Source organism: Oncorhynchus nerka, linkage group LG20 (assembly GCF_034236695.1).
Source record: "Oncorhynchus nerka isolate Pitt River linkage group LG20, Oner_Uvic_2.0, whole genome shotgun sequence".
NCBI lineage: Eukaryota > Metazoa > Chordata > Actinopteri > Salmoniformes > Salmonidae > Oncorhynchus > Oncorhynchus nerka.
In genome coordinates this window covers 23,620,245-23,638,854 of record NC_088415.1, presented here as the reverse complement: position 1 = coordinate 23,638,854, position 18,610 = coordinate 23,620,245, and the positions used below count along the sequence as shown (strand labels likewise).

At 43.6% G+C, this 18,610-nt stretch overlaps 2 protein-coding genes and 1 pseudogene across 3 annotated transcripts; 2 read left to right on the top strand and 1 right to left on the bottom strand.

Moving 5' to 3' along the window:
* Positions 1–1,060: 1,060 nt before the first annotated feature.
* Positions 1,061–5,168, top strand: LOC115102093 (CCHC-type zinc finger nucleic acid binding protein-like). Of its 2 annotated transcripts, none has more exons than XM_029621668.2 (5): positions 1,061–1,164; positions 2,664–2,786; positions 3,143–3,208; positions 3,609–3,807; positions 4,156–5,168. In XM_029621668.2, exons 2-5 carry the CDS (start codon positions 2,666–2,668, stop codon positions 4,271–4,273), a joined length of 504 nt encoding a protein of 167 aa, XP_029477528.1. In that variant the 5' UTR covers positions 1,061–1,164; positions 2,664–2,665; the 3' UTR covers positions 4,274–5,168. The 2 variants fall into 2 exon arrangements, with proteins under 2 accessions (XP_029477528.1, XP_029477527.1); XM_029621667.2 differs by having other exon boundaries at positions 1,062–1,169.
* Positions 5,169–5,748: 580 nt separating this feature from the next.
* On the top strand, positions 5,749–14,400 carry LOC115102092 (haloacid dehalogenase-like hydrolase domain-containing 5). Its single transcript, XM_029621666.2, has 8 exons — positions 5,749–6,315; positions 9,711–9,914; positions 10,249–10,361; positions 11,290–11,383; positions 11,478–11,511; positions 11,629–11,803; positions 12,035–12,223; positions 12,763–14,400. The coding sequence occupies exons 1-8, from the start codon at positions 6,196–6,198 to the stop codon at positions 13,160–13,162; spliced, it is 1,329 nt and encodes a 442-aa protein (XP_029477526.1). The 5' UTR covers positions 5,749–6,195; the 3' UTR covers positions 13,163–14,400.
* A 2,317-nt stretch (positions 14,401–16,717) lies between these two features.
* Positions 16,718–17,376, bottom strand: LOC135563148 (platelet glycoprotein IX-like; annotated as a pseudogene).
* Between the last annotated feature and the right edge of the window lie 1,234 nt (positions 17,377–18,610).

Here is an 18,610-nt window from a genome sequence, read left to right as displayed (position 1 = left end):
CATATATTTGATTTAATCTCCATTCCAGCAACTACCTAATTCATATCCTGACAGCAACAAATACCAGGAAATACCAATGCAAGCACTTTGTAAGCAGCCTAAGAGGAAGAGGGCAGGGCTTTATCACTGTACGATCTTAAGGTATCCCATTAGGATGCAGTCTAATCATCCATCCCAGTGCAACGTCAGCTGCAGTGTTGGGAGGAAAACAGAAAACCATTATTTCGGGGGAAAGTGTCCAGTCACTGTTATTCACTAAACCAAAATGATGAAACTCAATTTAGAGAATCTATAGTTTTCAAAAACAATGTATTGAGGGGTTCAATATCCCACATCACCCTAGTGAAATCAGCCTATCCCTTCCACGTTCATGACTGTGGAGGCCACCTTAAGATATGGATTATTGCATCTTTCCCACTTATTGATCTGACCATGCACTCAGAGCAGTGAGCTGAAATGCTTAGCCTCCAAGATTCAGTGTAATGTCTTTCTCACTGACCAGCAGTGTTCAAATAACCTATCTATGATGCAACCTCTGTGTGGAACGGGATGGGTCAGTTTGCATCCATTTATCCCATACACTAATATTCTTACACTTTATAGACCATTTTACCTTGTATCAAAATGATCCAAGGTCATTGGCTATGCTCAATACTGAATACCAAAAAATTGTATTTGATTGATTATCTGCATGCCCACGAGAAGATTGGTGTCAGTCAACACTGATGCATAATATGCATTTTAGCCTACATACAGCTCTTTTAATGTGATATTTGGAGGTGGAAAGCTATTAGAATATATCCATAGAGGAATAATAAGTTCTTAGGCTACATGATTGTATTAGGCTATAATTCTAGCAATTATACGTGTAATATATGGCAAATGAAACATCAAAATATGAGATCACCTTTGATTTGACAGCAGACAGCAGGAACTAGAAACTTGGGAGGCGGGACATAATTGCTGTCTTATTCAGTGATTTGCCAATCCATGGAGGAGGTTGTCCAAGTGCGCTCGTTTGCTATTGGTCCTGGAAAAAGACCATGCCCAAGTGCTGCGTTAGCTTTGACTGGATAGTGTGAATGATCACTAGAAACTCGTGTTCACACCGCATGTGGCGCAACGGAGAGAGGAGGCGTAAATAGCAGAGAATCTCGTAGCTAGGTAAGGTGAGTAATAAAAACATTTTATTAGAATATATCGGAGTATTTGTAATATGTTCGATCTTAGTTAAAGTGTCAAACTTAGAGGCGCCATCAAATAAATATCCGAAATCATGTGTTTTCATGGCTCGCTGATGTTAGCTAACGGGTAGCACGTTATAACGTTATTGGGTCCGTGGCCTAACTGCTACTTCGACTTTTTCGTTATGCGCGGGAAATTAGCCCTATTAAATTAGAATTTTTCCTCGTTAAAATATGACCGATTAATGTGTCTAGCAATATACTATTGAAACGAAGTATTTGTGAATGTGCTTGATAACTGCAATTTTTAGAACGTTGAATGGCTGCTGCGCGGCCTAGCAATGCCACATTCAAGAGGTGGTGTTTGCAGCAGTTTCTAGCTGTAGCTAAATGCAATCTCAACGTGACAAGGCCAGAAAGCCTCATGCACTGGTCATGTTTTTACGGAGGATAACTACATTTTTAATGGATCTGTATAGAAAGTACCTCGGTAGATCAAATTGTCAGGGAGTATAAGCCATATTTTGCAGTTAATCAGGTTTGTGTTTGCTAGGTAGCTAGCATTGCTAACGTTAATCAATTGGCCAGACGTGACATGTGTTTCATTAGCTACCGACGTTGCTAGCTAGTTGGCTAGCTATCTACGCTAGCGTTGTAGGGTAACGTGTTAGGCCCTTTCATAATGCCCGCATGTCAGCTTGCTCAAGCAGGGGTAGACATGACCAAACCACCACGAAATGTAGCTTATTTCAGGTGGCATACGGATCATTATTTTTTACATTTTAAAATAGTAGCCACGAGTTAGCTTGATCCCATCTACTGGGCATAAACTGGTTGAATCAACGTTGTTTCCACGTCATTTCAGCCTCAATTGTGATGACAATAAGTCAACTTTAAACTACGTTTCTGTATAGTCATGCACAGGCGTGCACAATTGTATGTTTTACCACCCAACGTTTAACCGGCAGGGCGGCAGGGTAGCCTAGTGGTAGCCTAGTGGTTAGAGCATTGGACTAGTAACCGAAAGGTTGCAAGTTCAAATCCCCGAGCTGACAAGGTACAACATCTGTCGTTCTGCCCTTGAACAGGCAGTTAACCCACTGTTCCTAGGCCGTCATTGAAAATAAGAATTTGTTCTTAACTGACTTGCCTAGTAAAATAAAAACTACATCCAGTGACACATTTTTTAATTTTTTATTCACGTTAGTTAACAACTTAACAAAGTAAAAAACAAAACTAGAAGTTGAAACGTCTGTAGGCAGGGCTGATGATCAAGCTAACAGCACATAGTTGATTGAGTTGGTCAGTCACTTGATTGGGTCAGAACAAGCCATGGATTGGCCCAGCTTTTATTGGCCAATCCTACCTTTGACTCCACTGTTGAATGCATCATTTACCATACCCTTAGAATTCCTGCAGCTTTGGAAATGACTTGCCAAAAGTGTGGTTTTAGTTAAGTATTTTCTGTTTTCTTTGCAGATATGGAGATGAGCAGCAGCAGTGAGTGCTTTCGATGTGGCCGTCCTGGGCATTGGATCAAGAACTGTCCTGAAGCTGGGAGTGGGGGGCGTGGCCGCGGCAGGGGCAGAGGAAGAGGAAAGGGTACTTTTCTTGGTTTTTGGGACACATTCTACACCGTGTGTGAGACTGGCTTGTCAAGCCGAGATCTATGAACAATTATCAGCAGCTGCCTTAAGTTTGCTGCGCACAAAAGCCTTCTCCTATGGGGAATAACCTCACTGTTGGTTGCTTTGTTACCACTGGGATATCAAAATGACAACGCATGGTTGTCTTAGTCACAATATGTTAAGTGATTCTGTTGATTTAGCTCACAATTGCATAGTTCAATGTCAATTTAGCTGACATAGCAGCAGAACGATACATGTTCCTCAGAGTTAGTTGCCAGTTTTCTTCACGGATGAGAATATAGTAAACCTCGGTCACCTTTCTTCTTCTAGATCTGTTCTGCTATCGCTGTGGAGAGCAAGGTCACATTGCCAGGGACTGTGAACAGACTGAGGATGGTGAGAATACTTTTCTTTCCTTTATTGAATGCTTAGTACATGCCAATGGTTTTATGTCAACCCAACTCCCAGTTTTCTTAACGTTAAACTTGTCGTTTCAATATGGACTTGTTCAGCTTTACAGTGAGCAATAGTTGCAGCCTTCTTGTGACTGTCACTATGTACTAGGTCCTACTGTTATTCAGGATCTGGGGACACATGGTATTTCAGAATGTTTATTACATGTTAGAAACATTGTATAAAACACATTCTTGTTTGAATAATGGTATTTTGAAAGATATGTATTCATTATTGATAGCAATGCTGTTAATTGCTTTAAAGTAGTTCTGACAAAATGCCATAATACACTTTTTAATTTAAAGAACAAATCTTGTAATATAACTTTTTTCTTTCTCGTCAGCCTGCTACAACTGCCACAGGAGTGGCCATATTTCCCGGGACTGCAAGGAGCCCAAAAAGGAGAGGGAGCAGTGCTGCTACAGCTGTGGCAAGGCTGGCCACGTGGCCCGTGACTGTGACCATGCCAACGAGCAGAAGTGCTATTCCTGCGGTGGCTTTGGTCACATCCAGAAACTCTGCGATAAAGTCAAATGTTACAGGTGAGTGGCCACTTAGTAAAAATATTTTATTGTAAAAAAACGTTTAATAAATACACATGGTAACGACTCATACTTGCATGTTTCCATGTACAGCGCAGACTTGACTAACAACTGCTGAACACACAGCGTGTTTCGACAAGTCTTCTGGAGGGTGACATGCAGCCTCTGGTACCCCCTTCTTTTGGGGACATACATGGCTTTACTGTAGTCTTAAAGGCTTTCAAGTAGTTATGCAGTGTCCTTCCGCTTTTTGTTTGCAGATTAGTTCCCGTCTCCGCCAAAGCCATGTAAATGATAACTCTTATGCTTGGTCAACTGAAATCCTAATGTTTTCTCTCCTCTCTCCAGGTGTGGCGAGATTGGCCATGTTGCTGTGCAGTGCAGCAAAGCCAGTGAGGTGAACTGCTACAAATGCGGCAACACCGGCCACCTGGCGAAAGAGTGCACCATCGAAGCCACCGCATAATCAGTGCCCTTTGTTGCCCCTCCTATTTTTTTCTGATTGATGGTTGGTTGTATTATTTTTCTCTGAATCCTCTTCACTGGCCAAAGGTTGGCTGACAGAGGCTAGTCCCGGGCCAGTGAGCCTCTCAACATGTAATATGAAGAAAGGGGTGGGGAAAAAAATCTTTCTGCATTCAATACAAAAAATGTTTGTTTAGTTTGGTAGCGGTGTTATGTATAATGCTTTGTTAAAGAATCCCCCTTTCCAAGCCACTGGTGAACAGAGATGAATGAATGGGACTAAATATATGGGATAGAGAGGACCTCTGGGCTTGTGGAAAGCGAGTCTCAGTAAGAAGGGAGTAAAAAGAAACCTGAACTTCCATGTATGGTTATTTTTGGTTTGTTTTAGTGGGATAACATGAGTTGGCCAAGAGAGTATGACATGGGAAACAGTTCACAACATATGAGCTGTTTGCATCTGGGCCCAACAAGCAGCTAAGTGCCGGGCGATAACAAACTGCATGTTATATCGATAAATGCCATTACATTTTTGGAAGAATTTAAAGAATCTTCTGTTCTTTTATAAAAAGAAATCTGTTTACAATTTAAAGGAGTATCAGTAAATAGACCATGGTAGGTGTTTCCCCCAAAAATTATTTTGGAAACTTTTACCTTGGAGGAACAATTAGCAACAAAAACAGTTGTCAGATCATCAGAATTAAGCAGTTATTTCGGAATGGAGAATGTTTTCACAGAAATCAAATGTTATTTTTGTACAATATCACTTAGACTACTGTAAAAATCAAATTTGCTTGTACTCAGTTTTTAAGTCGGAAGGAAAACGCATCTGAAGTCGTAGAACATAGAAATGTAATTTTAAACTATCAATAAAGCAGGAGGAGCACGGGGAGGAAGATTCTTGTGATTGCATTTATTTCAATGCTTATTTCTTCTAGGTCTTGTATTGCTTTCTTGAATGTAGTTGTGTATATATTCTGTATTGGTCAGCAATTCTGAGTTTGTAGAACAACTTAAACACTGCCCTAGAAATGTGTCATGTAACATTTTCTTTACAAATTGACACTCATTGATTGTGGGTAGCCTCACATTGTCAACAGTTATAGTACAGGACTAGGCAGACTTTTCTTCCCAGAGAGAATATAGAACAGGTTGTAGCAAACTCCATGGGGAATCCTCCTGTCATCTAACCCATAGCTCAGATTTCCATGTCAAATTACCCTTGGATGGCACTTGCAGTGTAAATTTAGCCAACCTATATATAAAGACCCACTTGTGCTTCAGCTCTCCCGGTTGTCAATTTTGCAGTCAGTTTGGCCCTTATTTGGTCTCAGAAAATGGAAATAAATCAATTGAAAACATGGACTAAGTCAATTAATACTTGTATTACTTTGAGGAATTTTGTCTACTGCACTGCACCAATCTATACTTCTAAAATGGCCAGTATCCTTGCTGCTGTTTTCCCCTGCATTTCTATTGCTCCACCTGATGTTCAAAATGGCAGCTGGGGCCGCAGTCTAGTTCTGCCGCTGTTTACGATTTTCAACAGTGCGTAATAAAATGCCGCGTTCACAAAAACTCGGAAATCTCCGACTTCCGTGCGGTCAAGACAACTGTGACGTCGCGGAGAAAAAACAAGCACCGACTCGAAATAATCGTTTCGAACGATAATCCAACTCGGAATTTGGAAGGTCGGAAACGCGAGCATCTTTCTAGAGCTCCGACCTGAACACTACTGACGTCATGATTTGACCTCGTTTTTTTCCGTGTTCCCAGTTGTATTGAAAGCACTAAAAGGAAGTCCTCATATGTGGTCATTTCGCCGTGCATAGAAAAAAAATCGGAAGAAAACAAGCTCGGTCCAAGCCGGCTTTTTTATTTGGTGCTTCATTATTTTTCGGTCGCCGGTGAAAGTAGGCGGAGATGAGGGGACTCCTGCCGTTTTACCGAGCTCTGAACGCCCTGTGTAACCGACAAGTCAGGCGAAGAGCTGGATTTGCCGGTTCTGAGTGCGGGTTTAGCGGAATCGTGTCTATTAGCAAGGTACGATTCGAACTGCAAAGCTGTTGCTTCCAAATGAATTCTGCACTGCAAAGCTGTTGCTTCCAAATGAATTCTGCACTGTCAGCTGATACATTGTAGCCAATGTTTCCTTGTAATAGGAATACCAAAGAATGTAGAATTGCACTGGTATTTTTGGGGATGGGCGCTTTGGGTCCCCAAATGTTAGTTTTTTCCCAATCAGTTTTCAAAATCCAAACGGGCACATTTTTATGTCTCCGAATGTTATCGCTCAAGATGAGTGGGTATTTTCTTGAAACAAACAAATGAATAAAGACACCCACAACCTATCGTATTTTTTTCTGGAGACTTAAACCTACGATTGACAAAATATAGACAAATGCACATTTGAGTTGTAACATGGCCAGTTGTAACATTTTCCATAATATGTCAAAACATCGTCTCATTTGTTTATGCCAAATCGCGATCTTGAATCGATAGGCCTATAGTAGCCTAGGCTGATATTTGTTTGCCTATTTTATTTATTTATTTAACCAGGTAGGCAAGTTGAGAACAAGTTCTCATTTACAATTGCGACCTGGCAAGTATATGTCGATGCTTTAGACTCTGATGTTGCATTTTGCTGTGTCATTCACAGGGGGGCTCTTCTGCCTTTAATCACACAGTTGCACTGTTCTTAGCAGTCAATTCTGCATCCCCCACGTTGTTTTGTTGAAATGTGGGTAGGGGCCATTTGAATAGGAGAAGAGATTGCAGTTCCATCACAATCCCAAATCATTAGCTCCTTCTGTAATGTTGGCTACAATGAATTGAATTACATCAGGGTTTTTTCTACATTTACATTTACATTTAAGTCATTTAGCAGACGCTCTTATCCAGAGCGACTTACAAATTGGTGCATTCACCTTATGACATCCAGTGGAACAGTAGTGCATCTAAATCTTTTAAGGGGGGTGAGAGGGATTACTTTATCCCATTCTAGGTATTCCTTAAAGAGGTGGGGTTTCAGGTGTCTCCGGAAGGTGGTGATTGACTCCGCTGTCCTGGCGTCGTGAGGGAGTTTGTTCCACCATTGGGGGGCCAGAGCAGCGAACAGTTTTGACTGGGCTGAGCGGGAACTGTACTTCCTCAGTGGTAGGGAGGCGAGCAGGCCAGAGGTGGATGAACGCAGTGCCCTTGTTTGGGTGTAGGGCCTGATCAGAGCTTGGAGGTACTGAGGTGCCGTTCCCCTCACAGCTCCGTAGGCAAGCACCATGGTCTTGTAGCGGATGCGAGCTTCAACTGGAAGCCAGTGGAGAGAGCGGAGGAGCGGGGTGACGTGAGAGAACTTGGGAAGGTTGAACACCAGACGGGCTGCGGCGTTCTGGATGAGTTGTAGGGGTTTAATGGCACAGGCAGGGAGCCCAGCCAACAGCGAGTTGCAGTAATCCAGACGGGAGATGACAAGTGCCTGGATTAGGACCTGCGCCGCTTCCTGTGTGAGGCAGGGTCGTACTCTGCGGATGTTGTAGAGCATGAACCTACAGGAACGGGCCACCGCCTTGATGTTAGTTGAGAACGACAGGGTGTTGTCCAGGATCACGCCAAGGTTCTTAGCGCTCTGGGAGGAGGACACAATGGAGTTGTCAACCGTGATGGCGAGATCATGGAACGGGCAGTCCTTCCCCGGGAGGAAGAGCAGCTCCGTCTTGCCGAGGTTCAGCTTGAGGTGGTGATCCGTCATCCACACTGATATGTCTGCCAGACATGCAGAGATGCGATTCGCCACATGGTCATCAGAAGGGGGAAAGGAGAAGATTAATTGTGTGTCGTCTGCATAGCAATGATAGGAGAGACCATGTGAGGTTATGACAGAGCCAAGTGACTTGGTGTATAGCGAGAATAGGAGAGGGCCTAGAACAGAGCCCTGGGGGACACCAGTGGTGAGAGCACGTGGTGTGGAGACGGATTCTCGCCACGCCACCTGGTAGGAGCGACCTGTCAGGTAGGACGCAATCCAAGCGTGGGCCGCGCCGGAGATGCCCAACTCGGAGAGGGTGGAGAGGAGGATCTGATGGTTCACAGTATCGAAGGCAGCCGATAGGTCTAGAAGGATGAGAGCAGAGGAGAGAGAGTTAGCTTTAGCAGTGCGGAGCGCCTCCGTGATACAGAGAAGAGCAGTCTCAGTTGAATGACTAGTCTTGAAACCTGACTGATATGGATCAAGAAGGTCATTCTGAGAGAGATAGCGGGAGAGCTGGCCAAGGACGGCACGTTCAAGAGTTTTGGAGAGAAAAGAAAGAAGGGATACTGGTCTGTAGTTGTTGACATCGGAGGGATCGAGTGTAGGTTTTTTCAGAAGGGGTGCAACTCTCGCTCTCTTGAAGACGGAAGGGACGTAGCCAGCGGTCAGGGATGAGTTGATGAGCGAGGTGAGGTAAGGGAGAAGGTCTCCGGAAATGGTCTGGAGAAGAGAGGAGGGGATAGGGTCAAGCGGGCAGGTTGTTGGGCGGCCGGCCGTCACAAGACGCGAGATTTCATCTGGAGAGAGGGGAGAAAGAGGTCAGAGCACAGGGTAGGGCAGTGTGAGCAGAACCAGCGGTGTCGTTTGACTTAGCAAACGAGGATTTCTTTTCAAAATGGTTGACGAAGTCATCTGCAGAGAGGGAGGAGGGGGGGGGGAGGAGGATTCAGGAGGGAGGAGAAGGTGGCAAAGAGCTTCCTAGGGTTAGAGGCAGATGCTTGGAATTTAGAGTGGTAGAAAGTGGCTTTAGCAGCAGAGAGAGAAGAGGAAAATGTACAGAGGAGGGAGTGAAAGGATGCCAGGTCCGCAGGGAGGCGAGTTTTCCTCCATTTCCGCTCGGCTGCCCGGAGCCCTGTTCTGTTCTTTCTCTCTAAATAATAGGCCTCAGAGGTGCATATGTATCCATATGGCATATTGGGCCTGTCAGTAAAGTGGCTTTGATAAGAGGAAAGTCCCAATAAGCACAGGGCCTATGAATTTCTACCCTCACATCACATATTATGTTTATTTTCTCTTTATGTGAGCTGCCTCCACAATTCACATTTCCTTCCACATCTACCTAGAGGCTAGACTGTTGTAGCCTGATCCACACCAATAGCGAAACAGATTGTAAACTTACGGGACTTCAGGATGGTCGTATGAGGTTAAGACTGTTGAGCAATACCCTGGAAATAGTTGTGTGTTGTAACATACAGAAACTAAATCATTACTAGTCTAGATTCATATTTAAAACAACCACACGCATGGTCCTGCATCCTGTCTTGTGTGTCAACTCAGACCCATGCTTTGGGGATGGGTCTTATATTGTTGAGTGGAATATTTCTAATGATGCATGATGTCAACATTACAGTTTTATGTCATAATGTAGCGATCTAGAATGTGACATATGAATCATTCTCTCTTCCTATCCCAGCCACAGCCATGCTTTGGCCTGCTGTTTGACATCGATGGCGTGCTTGTCCGGGGAAAGATACCCATCCCTGCTGCAAAAAAGGCCTTCCAAAAACTGGTCAACTCCCAGGGACAATTTGTGGTACCAGTTGTTTTTGTCACCAACGCAGGGAATTGTATGCGGCAGATGAAAGCAGACCAGCTCTCGCACATCCTGGGAGTGCCTGTAAGTGTCTCACTGCTCTCTTCTGCCACACAATCTGTAATGATTAAGACATACTTTAATTCTAGTCCCTGTGTGGGCAGTTAGCCACTCATGCTGTACATGTTAATGTGGTGCATTGTCTTTTGACTTTAAACGAGTTCTCAGCCATATGATGGCTAAATATTAGGACCAGCAGAGGTAGACAATGACCTGCATTATACACAGCCTTTTGACATGAAATTCAACTGTATGTGTGTCTCTCGTTGCACAGAAAATCAAACCAATTAGGTCCTCTTGAAGATATTGCTTGCTGTAGGTCTGGCTCAGCCTATCTGACTGGTGTTTTTGTTACCAGATCACCATGGACCAGGTGATGATGTCACACAGTCCACTGAGGATGTTCAAGAAATACCATGACAAGTGTGTTCTGGTGTCAGGACAAGGGCCCGTCCTGGATATTGCCAAAAAGTATCCTTTTGAAATACAATATGTATTGGCAGACATTATCAAAGAATCTACTTGACGTAGCTTGATAAGAGAATATCGGGGCGGCAGGTAGCCTAGTGGTTAGAGCTTTGGACCAGTAACCGAAAGGTTGCTAGATCGAATCCCCGAGCTGACAAGATCAAATTCTGTCATTCTGCCCCTGAACAAGGCTGTTAACCTGTTAACACTGTTCCTAGACCGTCATTGTAAATAAGAATTTGTTCTTAACTGACTTGCCTAGGTAAATAAAAAATAAAAATTACCTAGAAATGAATTAACAAGCTGATTATATCAGGTATATCAGACCCAAGTGCAAACTGTGTTGAAGTTACAATGTTTATTGCAACAACAGGGGCAGACAAACAAAAGGTCAAGGCAGGTAGAGTGGTCAGGCAGGCGGGCTCAGAGTCAGGGATAGGCAGAGTGGTCAGGCGGGCTCAGAGTCAGGGATAGGCAGAGTGGTCAGGCGGGCTCAGAGTCAGGGATAGGCAGAGTGGTCAGGCGGGCTCAGAGTCAGGGATAGCCAGAGTGGTCAGGCGGGCTCAGAGTCAGGGATAGGCAGAGTGGTCAGGCGGGCTCAGGGATAGGCAGAGTGGTCAGGCGGGCTCAGAGTCAGGGATAGGCAGAGTGGTCAGGCGGGCTCAGAGTCAGGGATAGGCAGAGTGGTCAGGTGGGCTCAGAGTCAGGAAAGGCAAGGGTCAAAACCAGGAGGACGAGAAAAAGAGAGACTGGGGATAAACAGGAGCTGAGAACTCTGGTTGACTTGAACAAACAAGACAAACTGGCACAGACAGACAGAAAACATAGGTATAAATAGCCAGGGGATAAGTGGGGAAGATGGGCGACACCTAGAGGGGGGTGGAGATAAGCACAAACAGATCAGTGGTGGTGTAATCCTTAAAATTATAAGCTTGGGCTTCCAGAATGTGGTCAGTATCGACATGTTGAGAGAATCCTTTCCTCTGCTGGACATGGTGGACCACAACAGACGGCCCAAACTGCCGGTGAGACTCGAGCCGATGTATACATCAAGAACCATAGACAGGCTATATTTCAGAGGCTTTCCTAAGCACCTTCCATTTCTTATTTTATTTTCAGTCCAGTCCTATTGCCAACCTTCCCACAGTAGAAGGTGAGGGCTTGTAAATGGATTCTCTTCTTCTGATTGATCTTGTTGTTGAACTGTCACCGTAATCGCAATTCTATATCATATCCATCATATTCCACATCTTTTCTCTTCCCGGTCCAGCTGTTATTCTGTTTGGGGAGCCCATCCGATGGGAGACCAACCTCCAGCTGATAATTGATATCCTTCTGACCAATGGGAACCTGAGCGGAGCCCATCAGACCCAAAAGCTTCCCCATCTCCCCCTGCTGGCCTGCAACATGGATCTCATGTGGATGGCTGAGGCCCAGTCTCCACGGTAACCACAGTGAATCAGAGCTGTTATTGAAATGTGGTGAAAAGACAGGCAGATATGAATAGGAAGAAAGACATTTGTTTTTTTCCCATAGAATCTATTAATGTCCTGGATGCAAAACGGGACTAAGCTCATTGAAGTCTGGCCTTCAAGAAAATGGTTCAATGAGTGTGATTAGTTTAATTGATCATGTTTTCATTACATGTTTGCTTCTTTATATGATCTCAACTCCAGGTTTGGTCATGGGACATTCCTGGTGTGCCTGGAGAACATCTACAAGAAGATAACAGGTAAAGAGGTGAAGTACAAAGCTCTGATGGGGAAGCCCAGTGAACTGACCTACCACTTTGCTGAGTACCTCATCAGAGGCCAGGCTGTGGAGAGAAACTGGACACAGCCCATCACCTCCCTCTATGCTATTGGGTAAGACCCCTGTTATCTCACTGTTGACAGCAAAAATGGTGGCCATTTATTTTACGTGAACAAATATACTACTAGGTAAAAAATGGGTAATTGCAGAATGATAACATATCATTATAATTACATGTTTGTTTTTTGGGGATTCAAATCACAGCTAGATTTCATCTTGAAGCTAAAGTAGTTGTTATAAGTGTGGGCTCTTAATTTGATCGCTGTTGTGGCTGAGAATTTTCCTGCACCGCAGGAAATGCAGATGAGCTTTGAGATTTAGATACATTCACTGAAACCCGCACTACAGTTATATTAACAGTATTGCAATTTTCATATAGCCTAATTATAGCCTAACCACAGATTAAACATTACATTGGTGGAAAAATTTGAATGTTCAAATCTTGTTGTTACAGGATTATATTGATGCGACAATACTGGTCAAATTAAGATTCTGCACCTGGATGTGCTGATGTCCATGATGTGGGATGTAATTTCTGTACTACCTGATTCCTCTCCTTGATTTCCTTTCCTTTGCCTCTCTACTCCCTCAGGGATAACCTGATGACTGACATCTATGGGGCCAACCTCTACAGTTGTTACCTGAAGGAGAGGAACAGGAGGAAGAACTCCAAAGCTGTCGCCAAGATGGCCACTGGCACTGGCTCTAATGCACCCCTTCCCCAGAACAATGACCACGTAGAGAACGCCTGGGAGAGCGAGCTGGCACCCCCCTCCGCCACCTCCTGCAAGTCCATCCTGGTGTGTACTGGGGTGTACAACCCCCACACGGAGGTGCCCACTTATGCCAACAAGTGCATCAAGGAGACTGTGTTTCATGGGCATCGCGACTTCCGCTTTGACCCGGCGTTGGTAGAGCCCGGGCACATCGTGCAGGACGTGGCTGACGCCGTGGAGCTTATCTTTGAGCAGGAGAAGTTTGTGCCTCAGTAATGTTTTCAGATTGGTGTCGTCATGGAGACCTCCTTAGTAGAGGTCTCAGGTTTGCCTGTGCCGGCCATAGAATTAGAATTGATTATATTCAAATTATATGGTTCTGGGTTAAAAAGGAGGGGGTTCCTAAAAATTGATACAGAGCAGACCTGATCAATATCCAGTGTTGTGCAGATTTGTTTTGTATGATAACGATGGATAAGATTAGTCTTAACTGGGAAACCCCACTTACTGAGTTACGTTGGACAGTGTTTACAACTTGGCAGTGCATTGAAGGAACTTAATAGGTCATATTCAAACTCATAACGGTGTAAAGTACTGTAGTGAGATTTAACTGTTATTCATTCTGTTGTATTGTATTGTACCCGCTTTTAAGTAATGGCAATTGATTTTAATGAAAGCCTTATTTAATAGTATTATGAATAAGTATTTTCTTAGTTGTGATTATGTACAAAGATTATGACAATCTTTCAAATTGTTAATTTGATTTAAGTGGTCTTATGTATCTTAATGACTACAATAAGTTATAAATATTTTTATGAATTCTATGTAATTCATATGTTTTCAATTCCTTCTCAAACTGACCATATTACTGTCTACCATACGTTTTGTCTGTTACATCTATGCATGCATTTCATTAAGGTAGATTTAATGCATTATACTGTACTTGGCCCGGTTTCCCAAAAGCATATTAATGCAATTTTATCGTTAGAACCATAGATGGTTCTAATATTAATTTATCCTTAAGATGCTTTTGGGAAACTGGGCCCTGTACTGTAAGAATACCTATTTGATATTTAGGGTGCAATGCCGTCCTTCAACTGTGCTGTCTACATTATTTCTAGCAATGTAAACCATGTAACCTGTATTTGCACAGAACAAAACGATTCATTCTCATTTAATGTTACCATATCTTGCCGAGCTAGTAAACCTGCCCTTTGTTGTAAATGTACCATCTGTCGTATGTGTTTAAACTTTGACCACAGATGCAAAGACTGTATCTAGCCACTTATATTTATATAAAATATAGGAATATAAGAGAAGCTATTTTATCATAGGTGTATTAACCATGCATTTCTGTTGATGCATTACATATTTTATAAGATATGAAAATAGCGTAGCCTTAAAAAAAGAAAAAAGCTGGCTACCTGTTCTTCAGTGCTGATGATATAGCATGGGTTTGTTAACATGAAAACAAACGACTCCATAGAAAATAAAACATGCTTATCTTCTTGTCATATATCCTACTGGTTTTCTTCTTACTGTCCTCATGCACACATCTTCAGTTTCAGAAATAAATATTCTCACTTATCTAGTGTTAACAATATTTGCAAATTGTACAACACCTAAATGTCTCCCGAATTGCACAGCTGTATAAGGCATTGCATCTCAGTGCTTGAGGCGTCACTACAGACACCCTGGTTCGAATCCAGGCTGTATCAAGGGTATTGCTGTAATACAAGGGTATTGTGAGTAGACAAATGTGGGATTATATGGAAAAGAATGATCTGATTACAGCCAATCAGCATGCTTATCGCAAAAACCATTCCACTGCCACTGCATTGGTTGACATCACTGACCAGTGGCTCAATGCTATGGATAATGGCAGGTTTGTAGGTGTACTATTTTTAGATTTCAGTGCAGCATTTGATTTAGTGGATCATTAAATAATCTTGACAACATTAATGCATTATGGTTTTAAGGAGGTAGCATTGAATTGGGTGCAGTCATATCTAACTGACAGGAAACAGTCTACCTATATCAATGGTTCATTTTCTTCCCCTAATGTGTTAAACTGTGGAATACCGCAGGGCAGCTGCCTTGGGCCACTTCTCTACTTAATATACACCAACGACCTTCCCTATGCCTTGGTTGAAACTCAAGCTACTATATTTGCAGATGATACTACAAACTTGCTTTAAACACTAAGAAAACCAAAGTTATGTTGGTCTGTTCAACTAGGAAAAGGCCAAAACAGCATGGGATACAATTAAGTATGGGAGGAGTACAAATTGAAGAAGTGGCAGAAACCAAACTACTGGGAGTGCAGCTAGACAACTGCTTATCATGGTCGTCTCAAATAACTAATCTATGTAAAAAAAAAAATATTAAAACAGCATGCATAATCAGAAGGATAGCTAAATATTTACCAGGGGAAATCATTCAGCAAATAACACAGGCATTGGTTGAGAGTCAAGTGAACTATTGTTCGGTGGTCTGTGGAAATGCATCATCTAGTGAAGTTAGGAGGCTGCAGAATGCACAGAATAACGCAGCAAGGATTGTTTTAAGGCAGAGATATGGTTCTTCTGTTGCAGTCATGCGCAGTGTTCTTGGTTGGTCATCAATCAACAAGATAATTGAAAAAAACATGCTTATTTTATTTTATAATATACATAATTTAAAACGTCCAAGTTCTATTCACAACGGTATTCAGTTGGTAAGAGACAGACATTCCATAAATACTAGGAATAGATTGTCCACCATCTATGCGTTATCCAGACAGAAAAAAGAAATGGGCAAAAGAACATTTCGATTTAGAGCAATAAATACATGGAATAAATTAACTGAGCAAACTAGAAACCTTTCAATATATAAGTTTAAACATTATTTAAAAACAATTTAAATATAGTATATAGAAATGTTGTGGGACTATAGTAGATGAAGAATCAATCTTTTTTTAGATTGAGTATTTATTGGGTCATTATGCTAGTGTATTATGTATGTTTGTACTAGTGTGTTATATGTGAAAGTGTGTTTGTATTATACATTTTATTTTAATGTTAAGGACTCTTGGAAGATTAGTCCAAATGGGGACTAAAAGAGATCCTAATCATATCAAATCAACCGGCCATAATTGGAAGTCCCATAGGGCGGAGCACAACTCCATAGGGCGGTGCACAATTAGCTGAGTGTTGTCCGGGTTTGGCCGGTGTAGGCCGTCATTGTAAATAAGAATCTGTTCTTAACTGACTTGCCTAGTTAAATAAAGGTAAAAAAAAAAGAAGCTTCACCCTCATGTGGGTGCTAGCAAGCAAGATGGGTTGTGCTAGGTATCAACAGCCAATCCAGTAGGGGCTGGAAGCTATAGTGAGCTTCGATTGGTAAAAAATTACGCGATGTCGGCCTCCCGGGTGGCGCAATAGTTAAGGGCTCTGTACTGCAGCGCCAGCTGCGCCACCAGAGACTCTGGCTTCGCGCCCAGGCTCTGTCGTAACCGGCCGCGACCGGGAGGTCCGTGGGGCGGCGCACAATTGGCCTAGCGTCGTCCTGGTTAGGGAGGGTTTGGCCGGTAGGGAAATCTTTGTCTCATCGCGCACCAGCGACTCCTGTGGCGGGCCGGGCGCAGTGCGTGTTAACCAAGGTTGCCAGGTGCACAGTGTTTCCTCTGACACATTGGTGTGGCTGGCTTCCGGGTTGGATCGCGCTGTGTTAAGAAGCAGTGCGGCTTGGTTGGGTTGTGTATCGGAGGATGCATGACTTTCAACCTTCGTCTTTCCCGAGCCCGTGCCCGTACGGGAGTTGTAGCGATGAGACAAGATAGTAGCTACTAAACAATTGGATACCCCGAAATTGGGGAGAAAAAGGGGGTAAAATTCAACAACAAAAAAAATGGCGTGATGTCACAGAGTATTTGCATAAAGTTCAGCTTTCCCTAACTTTGGTCACACTCCCTCGTCCATGCTCGCATCACCCGGTGAGAGAGGCAGAGTTCTCACATTCCTCAGACAACAGAGAGCCTCTGGAGTGTCCTCCTGTGTTTGGGCTCCAGCGACTTCAGAGAGTCAGCCTCAAACCATGCGTGTCTCTGATCCAGTAGGCATCACTGAGCACAGTGATTGCTGTGTGTGCCACACTACTTGGGCTGGCACAGGTGGGCCCCCCACCAGACACGACAGCCCCGTTCCCCTTCAGCCAGGTACTTAGGTACTGGATTTCACAGTTACAGTGGAAAGGGTTCCCAGACAGGGTGACCCTTCTCAGGCATTGCAGCCTGTCGAAGTGTCCTGGAGGTACTGTGGAAAGCTGGTTGTTCTGGAGGTGGAGCTAGTGGTGTCTGGAAAGAGAGGTGGGACTTCTCTGAGGCTCAGGGAGCTGCAGTTGATCGGTAGTCCTGCAGGGTGTAGGGCTGAACACTGACAGGGCTGTGGGCTGGTCTGTGCACTGGATGTGGCCATGAGGAAGAGGATGGCTAGCCCTGAACCAAAGAGCATCCTACAGGAAGAAAAACATACCATATCTGATGTATACATACACTATACAAACAAAACGGCCTCTGGAAGCAACGTCAGCACAAGAACTGTTCGTCAGGAGCTTCATGAAATGGGTTTTCATGGCCGAGCAGCTACATACAAGCCTAAGGTCACCATGCACAATGCCAAGTGTTGGCTGGAGTGGTGTAAAGCTCGCCGCCAGTGGACTCTGGAGCAGTAAAAACACGTTCTTTGGAGTGATGAATCTCGTTTTACCATTTGGCAGTCTGACGTACGAACTTGGGTTTTGCGAACCTACCCGAATGCATAATGCCAACTGTAAAGTTTGGTGGAGGAGAAATAATGGTATGGGACTGTTTTCCATGGTTCGGGCTAGGCCCCTTAGTTCCAGTAAAAGGGACATCTTAACGCTACAGCATACAATGACATGGTAGACGATTCTGTGCTTCCAACTTTGTGGCTACAGTTTGGGGAAGACCCTTTCCTGTTTCAGCATTACAATGCCTCCGTGCACAAAGCGAGGTCCATACAGAAATGGCTTGTCGAGATCGGTGTGGAAGAACTTGACTGGCCAACACAGAGCCCTGACCTCAACCCCATCGAACACCTTTGGGATGAATTGGAACGCAGACTGCGAGCCAAGCCTAATCGCCCAGCATCAGTGCCCAACCTCACTAATGCTCTTGTGGCTGAATGGAAGAAAGTTCCTGGAGCAATGTTCCAACATCTAGCGGAAAGAATTCCCAGAAGAGTGGGGGCTGTTATAGAGCAAAGGGGGGACCAACTCCATAATAATGCCCATGATTTTGGAATGAGATGTTTAATGAGCAGGTGTCCACATACTTTTGCTCATGTGGTACCCAAAATATAATTCATAATATGCATACCTGTCAAAGGAATATTATGTTTTGACAGCATAGAGGTGTCTGTAACATTTATCTATCTATTTATATAATAGTGATGTGGGTACATTTTGGATCTATCCCACATTGGGTGGGAAAACATGTCTGTCATGTCATATACAGTATCCTATGGGCTGAACAGGCTTATCATAGCCATAGCCATAAATGTTAAAGTGAGGCCTTACCTTTAAGTGTGAAGTTGTTGACAACAAGGCTAGAGTGAGGCCTACTGTGGTGGAAATTCACCACCAGGGACACCTGAAGTGGATAGGTTACAACAACAAACTCTGCACACTGTACAGGTCTATCAGAAAACTCAGCTGGGGCGGTCC

What these genes read in the sequence shown, in the direction of transcription:
- LOC115102093 (XM_029621668.2), top strand. Translation starts at nt 2,666, where the DNA reads ATGGAGATGAGCAGCAGCAGTGAGTGCTTTCGATGTGGCCGTCCTGGG. An exon ending in GGGCAGAGGAAGAGGAAAGG is followed by an intron (nt 2,787 to 3,142) that starts GTACTTTTCTTG and finishes TTCTTCTTCTAG; the next exon opens with ATCTGTTCTGCTATCGCTGT. An exon ending in CTGTGAACAGACTGAGGATG is followed by an intron (nt 3,209 to 3,608) that starts GTGAGAATACTT and finishes CTTTCTCGTCAG; the next exon opens with CCTGCTACAACTGCCACAGG.
- LOC115102092 (XM_029621666.2), top strand. Translation starts at nt 6,196, where the DNA reads ATGAGGGGACTCCTGCCGTTTTACCGAGCTCTGAACGCCCTGTGTAAC. An exon ending in ACAGACGGCCCAAACTGCCG is followed by an intron (nt 11,384 to 11,477) that starts GTGAGACTCGAG and finishes TTTTATTTTCAG; the next exon opens with TCCAGTCCTATTGCCAACCT. An exon ending in CAACCTTCCCACAGTAGAAG is followed by an intron (nt 11,512 to 11,628) that starts GTGAGGGCTTGT and finishes TTCCCGGTCCAG; the next exon opens with CTGTTATTCTGTTTGGGGAG.